At 40.6% G+C, this 18,445-nt stretch overlaps 1 protein-coding gene across 1 annotated transcript in view; it reads left to right on the plus strand.

Moving 5' to 3' along the window:
• The window catches only part of PTPRG (protein tyrosine phosphatase receptor type G), a 399,599-nt gene that overhangs the window by 359,281 nt on the left and 21,873 nt on the right, over positions 1–18,445 (plus strand). Inside the window, exon 15 of the mRNA XM_027722958.2 lies at positions 10,247–10,338. Within this exon, the coding sequence (XP_027578759.1) occupies positions 10,247–10,338 (92 nt within the window). The remainder of the gene's footprint in view (positions 1–10,246; positions 10,339–18,445) is intronic.

The raw sequence follows: 18,445 nt of genomic DNA on the forward strand, positions 1-18,445 counted from the left end.
CTGCATACAGACATCCAGATGGAGGGACCTTAATCTGAAGCTGAATCATGCCCAGAAAATCTTAAGAGAGAATGAACTGATGAATTTGAAGATCTTGGCAATGACAGTAAAGCTGTTCAGGTCACCAAAAGCCAAATCACCCTCTGGAAGTGCCTCACTCTGTGTATTAACTACTACCTATACAAGGAGTCCATAATGAGGCTCAAAGATAGTAGAGATAAATTCCAGTTATGTTGGCTTTTTCCAAAGATGCAGGATAATGCCTGGAAAGATCTTGAAGCTCTCCTAGGCATTTTCCTTGTTTGGAGATGTAGAAGAGGGCTGTTTTTCCCCATATACCTGTAGCTGAATGACAGTCTTCCTTGACGTCAGCTGCTGCTCCCACATAGACAGCCCACTGAAATGCCTTAAAAACATGAAATGACAAAATTCTCCTTTGAACTGATGGCAACTGATGAAATGATAAGCCTATGAACTTTTCCTCTGGAAGCTGCCAGAGAGTGTGAGAAAGTCTTACTTGCCATGTTGATTCTAGAAGCAAAATTTAAGTGGCATTTTCACAGAAACAAGGTTTTTGAAGTAGCCCTGTTAGCTTGTGAAACCCCATCCTTACGTGAGAAATTTGACTAGACTCCTGTAGGAACGTGCCTCTGCCTCCTACAGTTCAGTGGACCAACCTCCACTCTCGGGTATGAGCAAGCAGCCACACTGATGGCAGTTTAGAGCAGCGTGGCTGAACTGAAGATGTTCAACACATTTGCCAAGGCCCATCTACAGCATGCAGGGAGCTGCCAGGGCAGAGGAAACTGAGTGGGTTTGGGTTGGCTGGTCCTGGCCCAGGTGTGGGGTGGCTCTGCCAGGTGTCTGGGAGCCAGGCACAGCGACGTCCTGACGCAGCTCAAGAGGTTTCAGAGGCAGCACTGGTGTCTCTGCGTTCCACCACTCTGCTCCATGACATGTTGGCATGATCAGAGGTAGCGTTTGTGTTTATTTCTGCACCCCGTCCTGCTCTTGTTTATGCAAACCCTCTGTTTTCTCAGGTCTGTGAACTCTAAATCAATCTGCCAGCTACCTGGCATATGCACACAGTACAACTTTTCAGGTGCAAAATCTAAAAAAAACCTTCTCCAAAAGGAATGATTTTACCCATTTTCTATTTCACTTCCCTTGGCATATGTGCTTAATTATTGTGCATGAAGCCACATCACCCATGGGTGTGTGCCTATCTGTGCAAATTCTCTCTGAGATCCAAATCATTATCATTATTCATAATTATCTGCACTGCTTGATCTAGAGAAGCACAGGACAAAGGAGTTATCATTAACTGAGTCACCCACTGGATATTACGTCTGAGACATAAATCTCAACTCGCATAAGCCTCACACCTGACAGTAATGCATCTGTAATCAATGGCAGATTTCTGAAAACTCTCCTGCCATTAAGCCCAACAAAATTATTTCTCCATATCTTCTCTCTTAGCCTCCACGCCTCAGTTAATTTTCGCCACATCTACATCATCTTTGCCTGGATCTCTTCACTAAAACATTTGGTCTTGGAAAGATCTCAGTCAGCAAACCTGCCCCTGCTTCTCTTTGTTCAGTCTTTTCCATTGCTGGGACTGACTTTCTGGATCTTTCTGGACTTGACCCTTTCCAGTAGACTTAGATAAGTAACAACAACAGCAGCATCATAGCTGCAGACCTGTGTAGCAAGACCTGTGTTGCAACACTGAAAACCAAAACACATCCTTTAGCAGTTTTCCTTTCTTGTCATCTCAAGACCTGCTCCATGACAGTGGCGCAGACATGCACCTCTGTGCAACTTAGATGATATCCAACAGTGGAACAAGCACAAATTCCACTTCTACCTTCCTCCTCTCCTTTGTCTCAGTTTTCCTGCTCCTGGAAGGAGCATTATTCTTCCTCTTGCTATGGCTTTACTGGTTCCTTGCCCAGCCCCTGGGCACAGCAGATGCTGTGGCACTGATGTCAGTAGGGCTTGTGAGATCAGTACAGGGATAGCTGAGGCTTAACCCAATGGCAAAGCTCAAAACTCAGTGTAGTTTTGGCCACAATCCAGAGAAACATGGACCATGAAAAACACAACGGCTGGCCAATGCAACTGATTCATTTAGCATATTTTTCCAAAGTCTTTCACATCTTATATTTTTAGTATAAGTAAAATTTCTCAGAAGTGATTCCAATCATTTCAGCTATGTCTAGACTACAAGACTAAGGAACATTTCCCAGTTCTTGGATCACAAGTGCATTCAGTTTTAGGTTTAAATGGCAATAAATTAATCTTTTAACTAGTCCTGGGGTTTATTAATAATGTTTTTAAAATAAATACTGGCAGAATCTGATGGAGAAACTCTCTTATGCTTCTTCAAGAATGTCTCAGTTGGGGGTGCACGAACCTAGGAAATAGTGTAGTAGCCAATTTCATTGCAGTGGTAAGGTGTTTTGACCATCTCATGCAGTCAAGTGAGGGTGTGAAAGCCATGACCCTCCTTTGTTTCCCTCTGTCTTCCCATGGTTACAAGGAGTCCCATCCTGAGTCCATGTTATTGATTCTTAGCTCATCAATAACTGTGGTTGCCTTGAACCTTTCCTGATGAATGTCAGTGGTCAGACTTGATGTGTTATTTACAGGCTCAGCCCCTGCACTTCTGATATGTTCTGGTAGCATCCACCCTGTGACAAACTGTTTCTATTGAGAGACTGTAATGAGATACCTCATTTGACAAGGAAGCTGCGGGTTCCCAACACAGGCTTGGTATCTTACTGTTTTCTGCTAAGATGTGGCTTTCTTAAGTTGCATCCCCAGAGCTAAAGAGCAGAGAGCAGGACATGCCTGTGGCTATGACAGTGACAGTGCAATGAGCACAGTGAGCCTTGCTAGAGACTGGCGAGGTACAGGCAACTGCACTGACTGCAGCTGAGGACTTATTTCTCAAGGGCATGAAGCTCTTCACTGAGCACAGAGGTAGTGCTCTTCAGCTGTTTAAGACTTTATTTCTGCTTTCTGCTCCCTGCGGATTTATGTTCCAGCACCATATTGTGAATTGTACCCATCTTCAGCTTCAATTAAATTCATGAATGCAATATTGCAAACACAGCCATCCTCTGAAGCCAAGAAAGTATCGAGGTATTTTAGGGAACATCCACCTTCCTTTGGCTCTGCTACCAACCCTGCTCCTGCAGTACACTGAAGAATTTATGGTATGATATCTAATCATGGTGCTTTTAATTGAGGCATCACAAAACAACATGTTTTTATGGTGACCATGTGAAATGTTGATAGATCCTTTTCTGAGAGCTGTCACACTGGGGGGCAGAGCCCTGAAGTTGAACATCCATGTGCTCAAATGTAAAGGGTGTGTGTAATTGATGGCATGACTGGAACCTGCAGATGGAAATGTGTGAGATTAAAATTGTGTTCCTTAGCAGACAATACCAAATAAGATCGTGTTTAATGTCTGTGGTAAGGGAAAATTCACATTATTTCATTCTCTTGGACTGAAATTGGTTTTTTGCTTAAAGGGAAGAAGTGTATTGCTATTACATTTATAATTAATGATAACCTAATCTAAGATTTGTACAAGCAGATTTAAACTGAGCTCTTATTTTGACACATATAAAATTTTATCATTAACATCTTTATATTCCTGACTGACACATGGCTAATAGCATTGTAGTAGATTAAGTCTTGAAGCAAGAGAGATGAATGTAGCTACAGAATTACACAGGTGATTTTTCATATTCTGCTTTTTCATGTGTCACCCCTTTATCAGAAACCTGCCCTTGTGTTCATTTGACTTGATTATAACAAATAGATAGCAATTATCTTGCTGAAAGGACACCTGTTTTTCTTTCAACATGCCCATCTTTCCATGACTTTCAAATGTATTCAAAGTGTTTTCTATGCCTTTTCACTTCGAAAGGTGTTTTTTATTAAAAACAGTAGTTCATAAACAAATGATTACAAAAATGTGAGCATTAATGAGGAATAGTGCCCCCAGTAATCAACTTTTAATGATTTCTTATTCATCTTAATTTATTTTAATTTATAATTTGTCTTAATTATTGAGGACAGTGACTTCAGGAGGATGCCAGTGCCTTAGAGATCTTCAGCAGGTAGTTTGATCTCCTAGAATGAAACCTACTGTATTGCCTTTTTAGTATTTGTGCAGATATGATCTCCACAGAAAGCAGACACCTTCTCCATAGTAAGGTTTTTTAATGACTTTATCATAAATTAATTGATACTCATGTTATACAAACAAATCTGTTCTCATATTTCTGGCCATTTTTTATACAGCAAACAATGTGATCAGTCAGAAAGATTAATTATTCCAAATTAAATACAATGGCTTCAGTTACATTCTTATGTTAAATAGTTATGCAAGGAAGGCCAGTATACTGCAGAATTAAAGACTCTGACAATATAAATGTGTATAATTTAAATGCATTAAATCTAGAATAGTTTGAAGAAAGCTGGGCACCGCCCTGTTTTACGTGTGGAATTACTCGTGGAGTCCAGTATTCCTGTGAGTTAGGGCAGGATCTGGCTATGGAGATGCCTGTTCAGACATTTCAAATTCAATCAGTGCCAAAATTTGAGCAACGTGGGATGTTTCTGGTCCTCATGTGCACTTTGGAGTGTATGCTCAATCTCTAGGTTTATGTGGTTTTGTCTAAACTTCTCTCTAGAGGTGGACACGTGACCTTAGTGGAATTGATAAGCATGTTTCAGTAACCTCTACTGGGGCAGAATTTTGCCCAAGGATGTGCTACTAATCCTTTCAGTGTTCTTTATGATCAGCCACTCTGCTAGAGACAGACCAAATACAGGCGAATTTGGGCTTTACATCCCCATGTGGTACCATGTGTTGTGTGCACTCATATTACGTGGTGCAGCAGCACAGCCCCTGTTTAAATCTGAGCTACGAGTGCCCCATTGCTTATTGTGGAAGTGAATCTGTTGGAATCACACTCCACATGGGTACTTCTGCCATAGCTCTGCACCCTTCGCTCTCGCTATTGTAGCTTATGGAATGGCTCCTAAACTGTTTTAAGTAATATGTAGCCTAAATATTGACGCCAAGTATTTCAGCTGCTTGCAGAATTTTTCCATGCCTCTTTGTAAAAAGGTAAAACCCATGAACCTCACGGAATGTGTTCAACAATAAGCAAATATCTTTTCAAAAATCCAGTGATTGCATTCCATGTTCTCTCCAGCAGTGGAGGGTAAGAGGGTGAAAGATTGACATCCCAGGGTTGAGTGCTGCTGGGAACAGAAAGGTGCTTGTTTGCTATGGATAGAGTAAAGCATTTTTCAGATATGTTATATTTCAGTGAGTTAAAAGGTCAAATCCAGTCCTGCTACGATCCTATCGGTAGATATTTTGGGAAAACTTTTTTGCAGAAAATGAGAACTGCAAAAACATGCTGTTGGAAGTGGATTCTCCAGGATTAATGTCACTAACAATGTCACTGGTTTCATGTCGTCATAAGCCAAGTTAGGTTTGTGCTGCCTTCAGAAAGGGCAGTTTCCCCATCACTTCGCTATTCTTCATCCTAATGAGTAGGATCAACTCATCTACCCCACTGACAACTAATCCTTCTTCCCCTTCCCCACAAATGAATTAATCCTTTCTTATAGTCATCAGCCAGATCAGCAGGCCGATTCAGTTCACTGCTCAGCCCTGCAGGGCAGAGAGAGGGGAGTGGGAGAATCCCCTCGTCCTCTGGCTGAAGCCAGCTGTGAAGAGCACGCTGAGAATTGATGGAAGTGCTGCTGAGATGCAGGGGTGGCACAGGGCTGCTGAGCAGTGCAGTAAGTGGCTGCTGTTGGAGCAGATGGGCCAAGGCACATGGCAGCTATGGCACATGAATCCAGGTGGCTTTGTAAATGAGAGACTAAGTGCAGCAACTAACAAACCAACAAAATCACGCATTTCACATTAAGAATAAGGTGTAAGAGGCAAGGATTATATTGCATTTAGTAGGCTGGGTAAGATAATTGCTGAAAAACAAGCATTTACAAGCAGAGTGAAAGGCATGGAGAATTTTCTTACCAAGATTTTGCCATATGTGTCAAACATCTGGCGTTCAGAAACACCAAAACTCCAAACTAAATGAAGGTAATATGAGGAAGCACTTTAGGTTTGACCTTTTGGATTAATTCCTGACCCAAACTCATCTATTCCAATACAATGCCACTAAACTATCCGGTGAGCTCTCAGGCTATAAATGAATCAAAATGAATCTGAGGCCCTATTATGTGGAAATGTCATTTCTGATAGGATATCCTATTTTTCTTTTGAAATTGGCCCCTATTGCTTTAACATTACAAAGGCAGCCTATTAAGTGGGAGCTATGGGAAAATCCTTCCTGGTAGGATTACTAATTATCTGAACTTAAAATGTAACCCTGTTCGAACTTTATTGCTTTTATACACTTCAGGCTTCTTTTGAAGGTGGCTGTCTTATGAGGGAATGTACTAAGTATTCTGCATTGGCAATTGCCATTTCTTAAAAAAGAAAGTACTAGTGAAGGTTTTTCTCTACATATCATTTTTTTAAACAAACATGACTTTCTTCTTGGCATTGTCTCTTTGTGGCAACGAATGAGCTGCACTGTGATACCCTTTGGGTTTGTTTGACACTCCTCTCAGGTACTTGTCTTGGACCAGCAAGTGAAGATGAGAACTCCACAACCATGTTAAATATCTAGCACAATAATTAAACATATTCCCCCACCTATCAGTTTCAGTAGTATCTGATAATATAAATGTTACTAAAATTCATGTTGTTTATAATAATGATAAATATATACGCAGTTCTGGAGCTCTTTGTCCCTGTCCATCTAAGAATAATTCTTTCTCTCTTTAACACAAAGGGTTAGTACATTATTATGGTACCAGATTCAGCTCATATTTCATAGGGAAGTAAATCCAGAATCACTTTATTGACACTGATAAAACAGATGGCTAAACCCAAGCTAGACAGAACTGTAATTATATCTGCAGTGTTAGAGGTGAAGGTATGTTATTAAAACATCTCCCTCTTCGCTTTGAATAATGTGTAGGTCTTGCAGAATGTAAGGATCACACTGACAATATCAAATGTCACTCCATCTTCTTTCTGGAAAAAAGTATATGGTGCAAAAGGGAATATGGGCAGAACTACGGGGAGCTGCTAATTAGCCTTTATAGGATTCTATTAATCTCTTCAATCGACTAAAAGAATTATAGTCATTGAAGTCTGTTTACTTTAAGATGGAAAGAAGGCTTAGCCAAAGCCTTTGGGCTGACGATAGTGCAAGGAAAAGCAGATTCTGTGCATCTGGCTACATCTCTTGGTTTTCTTGGAGAAGGTCACAGCCATCTTCAGATACAATCAGAGCAGACACCATTCCAGAGTGCTGAGGATGTTAGCACATATTTTACCAGAGATCTGGCAAGTTGCCTATGGCTAAGCATGCATGGAGCCAGCTAAGGTAATTTGTGTTTCTGGGTGGGAGTTTGGAGTTGGATGTTGTGAATAGGAAAATGCAGGCCCAAATTACTTTAACACTCTCCATTTCTGTTGGTTAATGTAAAAGGCTGTATCTCATTTGCAACTGCTTTCTTGTCCTACCACCCTGCCCATCCCCTCAGGGCTGTGCCTGTCCCAGTCACAGTCCGTAGGACTATGTTATCCCACCAGTTTGAAAACTGGAAACCATAAATGATTTTTTGAGTTTCTAACATTCATGGTTCTGATTTTTATCTTCCTAATATATAATAATTACGTTTGCTGCAACATGGTTTTCCTGAGTTTATGGGCAACTTCCATTTCCCCCTCACCCAGTGAGCTCATATGTCAACAGTATTTCCTATTTAGTTTATTTAACATGTAATTGTTGCCCATGTTATCAAATAGGGTGGAAACTGTATTAGGTTTAAGGCTCCTGGACAGAATAGGAATGAAAATGCAGAAGAGGAAAAAGGGAAAAGAAATGCTAAAGGAGAAGTGAAAGTGAAGTAGCAGTGGCTGTAAAGGTGGAAACACACTGCCACCATGCAGTGACAATGATAAAAAGAAAATTAACCATACTTTGCCATGGATCTCTGGTGCAGAATTCAATGGACTGGAGAGCACGTTATCTCTAATGTATTTTTTGGCTCACAGATCACAATTAAAATTAAATTCTGCCTTCTGCAAAACTAAATTGGACACACTGGTCTTCTGCAGTGAATCCTTGATCTCGGTTGGTCTCAGCTGAGCTAGACTATGCAAAGAAAAAAAAATTATAACTATGGAACTTTTCTTGTGAGACTATATGAAATTGCTATCATAGCACAAGCTATTTTCAAGGAAATCTAGGATGTACGGGTTACTTTTCAGGAGAGGAAATAGTTTTACAGATTCTCACTATTGAATTCTGTTCCTATAGATCATTCAATTCAAGTGTCTTGGCTGCAAAAATATTAATACAAATGTTGTTATGAGATGATGATATTCTCAATATTACATAGAATAAATGTTATCACTTAAATATTTTTAAATGCCAGCATTTCTGCAGGCTGCAGCTTTTTGCTAAGAGAAGCATACACTTGTCAAATCTTTTGAATTCTGTATTATTCAGTAAACGAGCATGTGGTTAATTAAAGTAGTATTACTGTACTGTGAGGTGACCAGATTGCAAACATATCCTTAACAATCGGCCCTTGTAAATAAAATAGAAGAAAGCTGATTGAGATCTGAAAATGTCAATAGATGCAAAAAGTCACCTTAGAGTGTTACCTGATAAAATAAAGGAGAGAAGTAATGATATGGTCAATATTAACTGCCATCAGCTGGAAAGAAATCAGATTGTCAGGGATCTATAAAATTCTTGCCAAACTAGAACCTCATTTACACATACAGATCTTCATACCCTTTGCTAAGAAAAGCGTATGTGACAGCTTAGAGGTTTTAGCTGCCAAAGATCTTTCACTCTGAATACAGTAAATGTCACATCTATTTATTTATCGTTAAATTTTGCTAAGTATCTGTAGAAATATTTGGATTTTTTCTATCATAATGTAGATGTTTAAAAGGAAAAGAATCCAGATTATAATGCAGCTGTAGCACCAAACCATATGGCTGCTAAATGGGAGCAAAAATACACCACTGAATTACTTGGAGTAAACATAAACTGGATGCAATCTTCAGAAGAATATTAAATGGAATATATAAATACGAGAGTATTGCCATAAAATCATGCAATCAGACAATAGTAGCCATCAGGCAATAGATTATTTCACATGCTGAAAGTAATCACAGTTGTATAGCGATTTGCATTTTCTAAATGCCAGACTGAAAATATTAACTGGTGAATCTTGGCAAGCACAGTGTTTTTACCAACTGCAGTGGTGGTTGTAACAATATCTAGGCCTTTTTTTGAGAGAGAGAGAGAAATAGAGAAATAGATAAGTAAGGCAACCATCCTACACCTCAGCTTTATTAGAATCTGCCCAGGGTCCCAGGTGCTCGAAACAGTCTTGTTTGTCTTTAATTCAGTTAAAGCTTTCGACTTCTTTAAGAAAGTTTCTGTGGGTGATTTATTGGTATATTGGGTAGAATTTGCACTGTGCTGAGCAAGAACAAATGGTCCAGTGGAATACATATTTAGTGTTATGAATAGTGTCTGGCATGAGAGAGAACTCAAATTAGTGTGGCTGTTGTGTTTGCCTGTTCTTTTGCTCAGCAGCGGTTCCATGATAAGTCCAATTGGATTCTACATCATTGTGTAAAAGGGAAAAAGGTAATAACTTTGGTGAGAAAGGCTTGTATGTCTGCTCAGTCTGGTAAAGACTTACTGAGAGTAATTGTCAATTCTGCTTTCATAAATTGGTTCTCTTCTGTTCTTTTTACACAATGTGGAAGGAGAGGAGGCCTCTACATCCCATCCACAGCCATCTTCAGAGTGTGAGGAAGAGCTAAATGATCCTTGAACTTCAATTGGACTTTGTAAATTAACATCCCAGGGAACAGGCTCTCAGTATTCGTAACTGTGGTGCTTAGAATTGGAAATACAATATAAAATGTTTACCTCAGAATTGGCCAGATTCATCAAGATTTCTATTACTGTGTATTGAACCAGCTCTGCCCCTGGGAACTCAGATCTGAGCACTATCAAGTGAAGACTTCCTCCCCTGAAGTTTTATGTATGAGACAAAGAGCAACTCTGAATATCTCTCTGTTTTTTTCCTACAGATGATATGGAAGCAATTCCAGTCAAGCAGTTTGTTAAACACATCAGTGAGCTGTATTCTAATAACCAGCATGGGTTCTCAGAAGACTTTGAGGTACGATTTAATGATCCACCAGTAAAATGTTGTTTTCCTAAAGTTAATTGTGTATTAATAATTGGGGACCGTGCGACATCTGTGTGAGGCTGTCATGTCAGGTAAATGCAGTGCTCAAATATATCAGAAGAAACAGGATAATACCAATTTGCTAACAGCTATGAGCAATGTGGGACTAGACATTTTCAGATGCTTTCTAACCACCACAGATTTGGTGCCTTTAAGGAAGAATCCTCCTAAGTTTTTATTAAATAGGAAAAGCTGTCTGCAAGCCCCCAGAAACAACATAAAGATACAAACAGTTGTTTTTAATTCCAGGTTTTTCTTAAAATGTGCAGATTATTTTACTCTTCTTGGTCCAGAATTTGTTCCTCTTAGTCACACTGAAAAGTCCAAAAGTAGTAAAATAGTGCTTACAATGAGTAAAAGTTGTAGAATTTGGTCTTGTATGAAAACCCAAACTGTGGGTCAGTTCCTTGAGTCCTTGTTCATGCTCTGTTCAGGAAAGATTGCTATTCAAGTCGTTGGTTATTTGGTTCCAGTAAAATCAAGGAGAAAAGATTTGGGATTTAGTTGGTGGTAGTTACATAATGTGACTATTTTAAAATTTGCATCTTTTTGCCTGTGTAGGACAGATTTTGACCTACAAATCTGCTATCATTTGGAGGCAATTCCAGTGAAGTGAAAGTAGTTTTCCACCTCTCGGTTACCAAATCCATATTATACAAGCATGGTAAACACCAAGCAGCATGAGGACAGGCTGTGGAGTCAGGCTTTTCTTTCACTCAGTCTAATTGCAGTCACTGCTGAACTTTTGGAAGTACTGAGAAGCAGGAGGAGCCCCAGGAAATTACAGGGAGCTGCTCTACTGGCTTCCCCACCAGGAAAAGGAGCTGTGTTTGCGTGCTGCATGTGAATCAGAGAGGCAGCTGTGCTTACAAACAAGGCAGTGAACCAAAATAGGTGGCCTTATATCTACAGCTTCTTTGCTTACTGCAGTGTAAAGACAAGACTGTATGCAGGAATTGTTTTTAATGGGATCATTTAAAACGTTTATTGTTGCTGTTTGGTTACTGTCTGTAAAGAGTGGCTGCTTTGTCTGATGCCCAAAAAACGTTGTGTAAGTTTGAAACATTTTGTATTCATGAGGAAGGCAAATGTGTAAGGTGTTAAAGTGATTTAGTTCAATTGACTGCTGGCTGGATGGCTGAGCAGGAATATTGAGGCATTTAACAATGTTGATGGTATTCAGGACAAACATTTATTCTCCAGAGAGTAGAATTTGATCAGGATGATCAAATGCGACTCACTCTTCTCTATTATTTATGAATTGCGACCCCAGTGCTATTCATCACAGCTGGGTTTTACACCACTTAATTATTCAAAATAATCAGCAACACATCTGTAAACTTGGTCTGGCTTTAAGCAGGCTTTGCTTCAGCTGTCGCAAAATCACTGCTATTAACAAATGTTGGACACCTTCCGCCCGTGTTTTAGAGAAGAAAAACACTGCTCTAATAGCCTTATTTTTTACTTTCCTCCTGGAGTTCCCTGCTGCGAGTGCCGTGCTGTGGCAGCCAGTGGAGGAGAGCTTTGGCCAATTACTCCTGTTCTGGGGAGCACAGGGTCCCCTCCGAAGGGAAGTTAAACTCCTCCGACTGCACTGCGTGCGCCAAATTCTATTCTCCGTGCTGGCTTAAAACTTGAAGCATCTGCTTTGAAGTCAGTATAGCTACTCTAGATGTATTTCTCCCTAGTTGAGATCTCAGCTTCCTAAAGAGTAAATGAAATCTCCTCCTAGAGTAAGGAGGAATAGGAACAAGGCGACCTCTGTCTGGGATAAACCGTCCAGCTCCCCTTCACTGCTGATGTTCTGCCCTGCTGATGCCTCATGGGTCTGATTTGAAACGCTGGATCTCTCACTGAGCCTTTAGGTAAAATGTTTCTCAAGTGCCCAGACTGACTCAGAGATCAGAATCCCAGTTTTGAGAGTGGCTGAGGGCTGGCAGAGCCCGAGGTCACGTTTACGCAGCAGCTGCTGAAGTGGCTGGGGTTGTAACTTCTCACATACGGTCAGATCCAGCCTTGGTCCATGTGCTGGAGCTGTATCTGCCAACTACAGTGAGGACTTAGCTAATGTTTTGTGGAGAAACAATAAGATTCCAGATGAAATAGGAAATCCATTGTTACAGGACTGCTAGCCTTGCATGGAAAGTACCACAGCCATATCATGCCTTCATGCCTGGGAAACTTCTGAAAAGAGGCAATGGATTTTGCAGTCATACAGGCTTTTTACAAAAAATCTACTTTTTACATCTAAAAGGAAGAGAGAAGAGGATGGCAAGGAGATGCTGAAAAAAATGTGATCAATATTACAGAATAAATAAATCTCCCCAAAGGTAGGCAGTGCATGAGATTTTTGTTAAAGGACAAAAGGATCAAAAATCTCTTCAGAAATTTCCATGAGAGGAGGTTTAAGGTAGAAGCTGCAAAAGGAAAAGACTAAGCTAGGCACAAGCATACTCTGCCTGATTAGGAGGGTGAACATCCTCCATTTGTTTGTTGCTAGATTTTGGTGTAAGTATCTTCCTGTGTTTTTGGCAGTGTGTTGTGGGCTGTATTGAGTTGGGTTTTACATGAAGAAAATTCCTTTGAAAGTAAATTGTGTGAATACTCCCTCCTCCTCTTAAATTGAGCTGTAATTACAGCTAAATATTTTGTGAATGTGCTTAGGAAGCGTTTTATGTGCAGAGGAAAAAAGGACTTTGAACTCACAAATCTTTCCTTGGAAAGTACATCTGAAATGAATCCCTATTCCCTTTGGGTAATCATAGTGCAAGTAGCCAGCTTTATTGTCTGGTGATAGCTGGGATTTCTTGTATATACAATATTGTTAAGATTTCCTTTGAGTCCCGTGAATTTTCAATTTTTGATATAAATTAGAAATATAGGACCCAATTTAATGCTGAACAACAAATAGCTTTTAAAAATAAAGTCCATGATCCTGCACCACCAGTGCTGGTCTCTGACACAGTTCTTTGTATTCAACCTTGGAATTTGTTCAGTACTAGAGTAAAAAAAGTTCAGGGAAGGTTTTTGGCTTGCTCTCAGGTAGCTCCAGCACTGTCTTGCTATGGCATACAGGATGAGGTACCACATTTTTACAGGGCAGCACTGGGGCAGGGTTTGAGGGCAAGACTGAACAGAGATTGAGAGGCTTCCTGAGCCAGAGATTATATCTACTCCTTGTCTAGCCAGAGATTTTCTTGGCATCATTACGTTTAACAGTCTTTGACAGACCTTTCTTCCATAAATTTCTAATTGTCTCTTGAACCCTTTTAGGCTTCTGGTGTCCAAAGTGTCCCATGGCAATGAATTCTACAATTTATTCCGCAAGAACAGACTTCCTTTTGCTTTTACCTCATGCCTAATAACTTCTCTTGATGCTTTCTAGTTTCTGCATAACAAAGTACATCCCTGTTTACTTAAATACCTCACATGACTCTTTCCGCCTCCATATTCCCCCTTAATAATCCATTTTCAAATCTGAAGAAGTCTGAACTATTCACTTGGTTTGTTGGAGGAAGCCATTTCAGACTTATGACCACTTGTTCCCTCTGTGCCTTTTTTAGTTCCTTTACCATATCCTTTTCAAGACGGAAAGGCCAAAACTGTGCACAGTATTTAATGAGTCGCTTTACTGCTGAGTTCTGCAGGAGCACAGTGATGTTTTCCATTTGGTTTTCCATTACTTTCCTTCCTCCTAACATACTGTTTGGTTTTTAACAACTGCTGAGCACTCAGCTGGCACCTCCAGAAAACCATCAGCTGTGACCCCAAGGTCTCATCACTGAATGGCAATAGCAAATTGGGAACCTGTCAGTAAGTGTAGTTAGTTAGGGTTGTTTTTCCCAAGTACATCACTTTGCCTTTATCAACATTGGATTGCAGTTGCCATTTTATCACTCGGCCACTCAGTTTTGGGAGATGGTTCTGCTTCCCTTCACAAACAGCTTTTGTTCTAATTACCCTGAATAATTTTGTATTGTAAACACACTTTGTCTCCTCTGCAGCCCATTTATGAATAGGTTAGGTCCTGTAAGGTCCCACCAGTGAAAGCTGAACACTGAAAATGCCTGGACGGGTGAGACCTATCTCTCACCTGTTAGTGCACAAGGCGAGTTTTCTTTTTGCGCCAAGACAGATCAGTTTTTTAAGTAATATTTTCTGAGAGGCCCTTTCACACATTTTGAAAATTGATATGCTGCTCTCTCCTAGATGGTCTATAGACTTTTTCAGGGACCTCTCCCCAGCTCTGCTGGCTTCTATTACAGTGTCTAGCAGTTTGTCCCACAGAGAATCAGATGTAGTGGGCTGCAGCGCCTGAAACCCCTTCCGGATCTCATTTTAAGAACTGATCTCACATTTGTCATCCTCAATTCCACTGATAGCCTGACTATATAGGACATGTGCCCTCCAAATTCCTGTATTAAAAACAGTGTGAAGTGCAGCCTCCCACAGTAAAGCTTTTCATTCCCTCCCCCTGGCCAGTTACTGCAATAACACAGTAAGTTTTTTTGAGTAATCATGTCCTCTTGCTCTAAGAAAGGAACACTAAGCCAAGAAATCACCTTCCATCCCCAAAGCTAACTGTGAGTTTTTATAGTTTAATGCAGTATTTGGATTTTTGAGATCAGACAATTTTATTTCCCTCCTCCATAATTCTGGGGCGGGTCAGTCAGTGCTGCTGCGGGAGCGATTAGAGTGGGTGAATGCAATCTCCACAGACCTCTCCTGCCCGTGGCCGTGTGAGTGTAATGATTCATTGCCAATTTGGAGTCTGAACAGGCTCGCTGAACGTGGAGGCAGGCTGTCTAGCTCCCTCATCACATAAATTGAAAATATCTTTATACTCCAGCAACACCTTCTTCTAAATGTCCCGAAATGTAAGAAAATAACATAAATCTGTATTTTCAGCAATGTGGCAGGGATTTGCTAGTAGTTATTCTCATGGTTGCTGCTGGTCAGGACAAGGGTCACTGGCTCTTTTTAACCGGTGACCTCAGAATGTTATTTTCTAGCAAAGGGCTGCATTGAGGGCAGATAACGCTGCACTTTGCACATTTCTTGAGACACTAAAAACCCCGTGTAGTTATACTGACATCCCTTACAGATTAGACACAGCTCACACCAGACATATGCTTCCAGCTGCATCTACACCAAGGAATTCGGCAGTAGAAGGATGCCATTTCAAAAGCATGCTGCTAGCAGGCAATACTGCATTGGGAATGGTTTATAACCCTGGCCCAAAATTGCCCTAGTTGAAGGTGTTCTCAGCCTGTACGTTGCTGTACTGAAACCAGAGGGAAGCAGCACTGTGAAGCTGGAGGAGGAAGGATTGCTGCAGAATAGGGCTTTCCTGGAGTTCTCAATTCTTGTCTCATCGCTTCACCTGCCCTCAAAAATGGGCATTGTGAATTAAGAGATAAAGCTGAAGAGAAGCAATAAAAGAAGTTAAGATATCTGGGCTTTCTGTTACTAATCACAGTACCACAGCCATTCCCCAGGTTTCTGCCTGGAAGTCCTGCTTGGAGGAGCCATTGCATGGGCAATGCAAGGTTTTGGTCAGACTCTGGCACTTCCCTGCCTAATGAAGGGCAGGATACCACAAGCAAACAGTCCTCCACCGTCCTCTCCTCTTTCATGCATTTACAGGAATTTTAAGCTATCTCTTTATGTTATTCCTGTGCTGAGTCCTTTTGGTTTGTTTATTTTCGCCTTCTTTCTAGGCTGTCCCCAGCTCACCTCTCTCTTGAGTGCTGTCAGAGAGTTTATACTAGTGCTAAATTATCGCAGAAATCTACACTGTTCCTGTGAGATATCTTCAAATACTATCTGCAGTCTCTGTTGGTATGCTGTCTTCATGTTTGCTGTGATAAAACAAACAGCAAGAGCACTACCACAGAATCCCTGTAATTTGGGATTAAAATAATAGATCAAAACTGATTTTAGGGGTGGATGAACTAGCCGCTTTCATGCTGAAAAATATCACATTAATATCAAAGCAGAGCTGTGGATCTTCTCTGATTTAGTCCCTCAGATTAGGATCCTTTCTTTGTTCGTGATTCCTCCTCATTGCTATTCATAGGCTTTCACAGTTCAGCCCCTGCCAGGACATCAGCCTGAAGTAATGGGAAACAACAGCAGCGCTGCGTAAGGCCGAATCAAGAGACCGAGTTCCTGCTCAGTCACTGTAGCAAAAATTCTTGCTCAGAACCTTATATTGCCAGCAAGACACTGGAGCAGTTTGATTTTACACTTAAATGGAAATTCTTTGAAGTTTAGAAGAAACTAATCTGTAACTTGTTTCAGAAAGGCAATTAAAATGGGTCGTTAAACCTGGGTGTATCAAATTCCAATTAGCATTAGCATGGACAATATAATTAAAAGGTAAATTAGCCATAATAGCATAGACTAGAACACTTTTTACAGTAACTAACGGTCAATTGAAACCATGTACTTTGGTTTCTTGGGTTGTCAATGATAAGTTGAAAGGACAGAATAAGAGCCTGTATTCATTCATCCTGGGACAGTAATGTGTTCTGCGAAGTTAAACATGAGAAGCAGCACTGTGCAAGCCAGCTGCCATTAAGATCAGTGTAAGAGACCAAGCAGGATTAAGGAAAGCCAGAGGAAATACTCTAGAGCTGAAAAGTTTATGGATGAATTATGGATGTGGTGATATGGACACTATCTGTCCTACTCCAAGGTGCAGGTAGCGATTTGGTGCTAATTGTGAGAGGAATTTGTTTTGGCTGCAGTGAGCAGCCTGGGATCAGCCTTGACCTAGTGACCTGCCTATAAAGGTACGTGGTGATAATAATGCAATCATGGTGATGTTTTAAGTGCAAATGAAGGACTCAGTAGGCAGTAAGGTTTAGAAGTCCTATGGTGTTCATTGTATATGCCATAGAAAATTCTGGGAAAGTAAATATGTGATATACGTAAATGTAGAAAAATGGCAAAATTAAGATGGTGACTTTTGGGGATTTTCTCCGGGGTGTTATTTATTAGCACCAGGCTGTCCTCTTCTGCCAAGGGGCAAATAATACTCTGAACAGAGGCACAGGTAACAGGCAGCAACTAGTCTTGTCTTCTTGCAGCATTTTGTGCATTGATGAAAGGCAACCAGCTCGGCTTTAATAACAGAGGAATGTTAACTTGTGCCTTACTGTCTGGTGGGAGGAGCTGTGGTTTAGTAATTTGTGGTTATAATTTGAAGAGATGAACCCAGGAGAGTAGGAGAGCATGGAGAGCCACACTTTGCTCTCAACCCCATCTCTCCATCCTGCACAGCCAAACACTGTCAGTGGCCAGCGTGGAGCTGGAGGATGTCCTCAGACCCCTTCTCATTGGACTGCTGCAATGTCCCAGAGCCTTGACTGTGCCCTGGACCGGAGGGGAGGGCTGAAGACTTTTAAAAAAAGACAAAAATAGTGGAGGCATATTGGCAAGGGGGAAGCTTTTCTTCCACAGTCTCCTTTCGCTGTGCTTTTGCAGTGTGCAGACATAGAAATCCACCATTACAGCAGCTTCCCAGAGTATTAAAAGCCATTTAGAATGCTGTGTGTTAAGAAAAGCTGTTTTCAGATCATCAGCTCTCACAGAGTCAGACCTCCTTTTCCATTGCTGTGTTTTTCACCGTCTTAGCTTAATCTTCCTGTTCTATTAACTTTATATTGGCCAGCTGGGAACATGTACAGTTGAGGAAACAGTCACTATCAACATAAAAAGGTTAATTAAAATGATTAACCTCACCAACAATTCCCTTATGGAAAAATCCTATAGAATTTAATAGAAAATGATACATTTACTATGTAGTATTTAAACTGTCAGAAAAAATTCCTTAGTAGGGAGGTAATTCCCTATTAAATTCTATAACTTTTCAGAGTATTCTCCACAGAACCTTATTGGATTAATCTATATTAAATTCTACAGCATTTGGCATAAATTTTTCAATGCAAATAACTCCTAAAAAGAATTTTGTAGTGATACAGGGATGTAGGGTTTGATGTGAGGTTTTTCAGAAGCAGGGAGGGTATTTTTT

This window comes from Pipra filicauda, unplaced genomic scaffold (assembly GCF_003945595.2).
Source record: "Pipra filicauda isolate LSUMZ 115617 unplaced genomic scaffold, ASM394559v2 scaffold148_size1903560_pilon, whole genome shotgun sequence".
NCBI lineage: Eukaryota > Metazoa > Chordata > Aves > Passeriformes > Pipridae > Pipra > Pipra filicauda.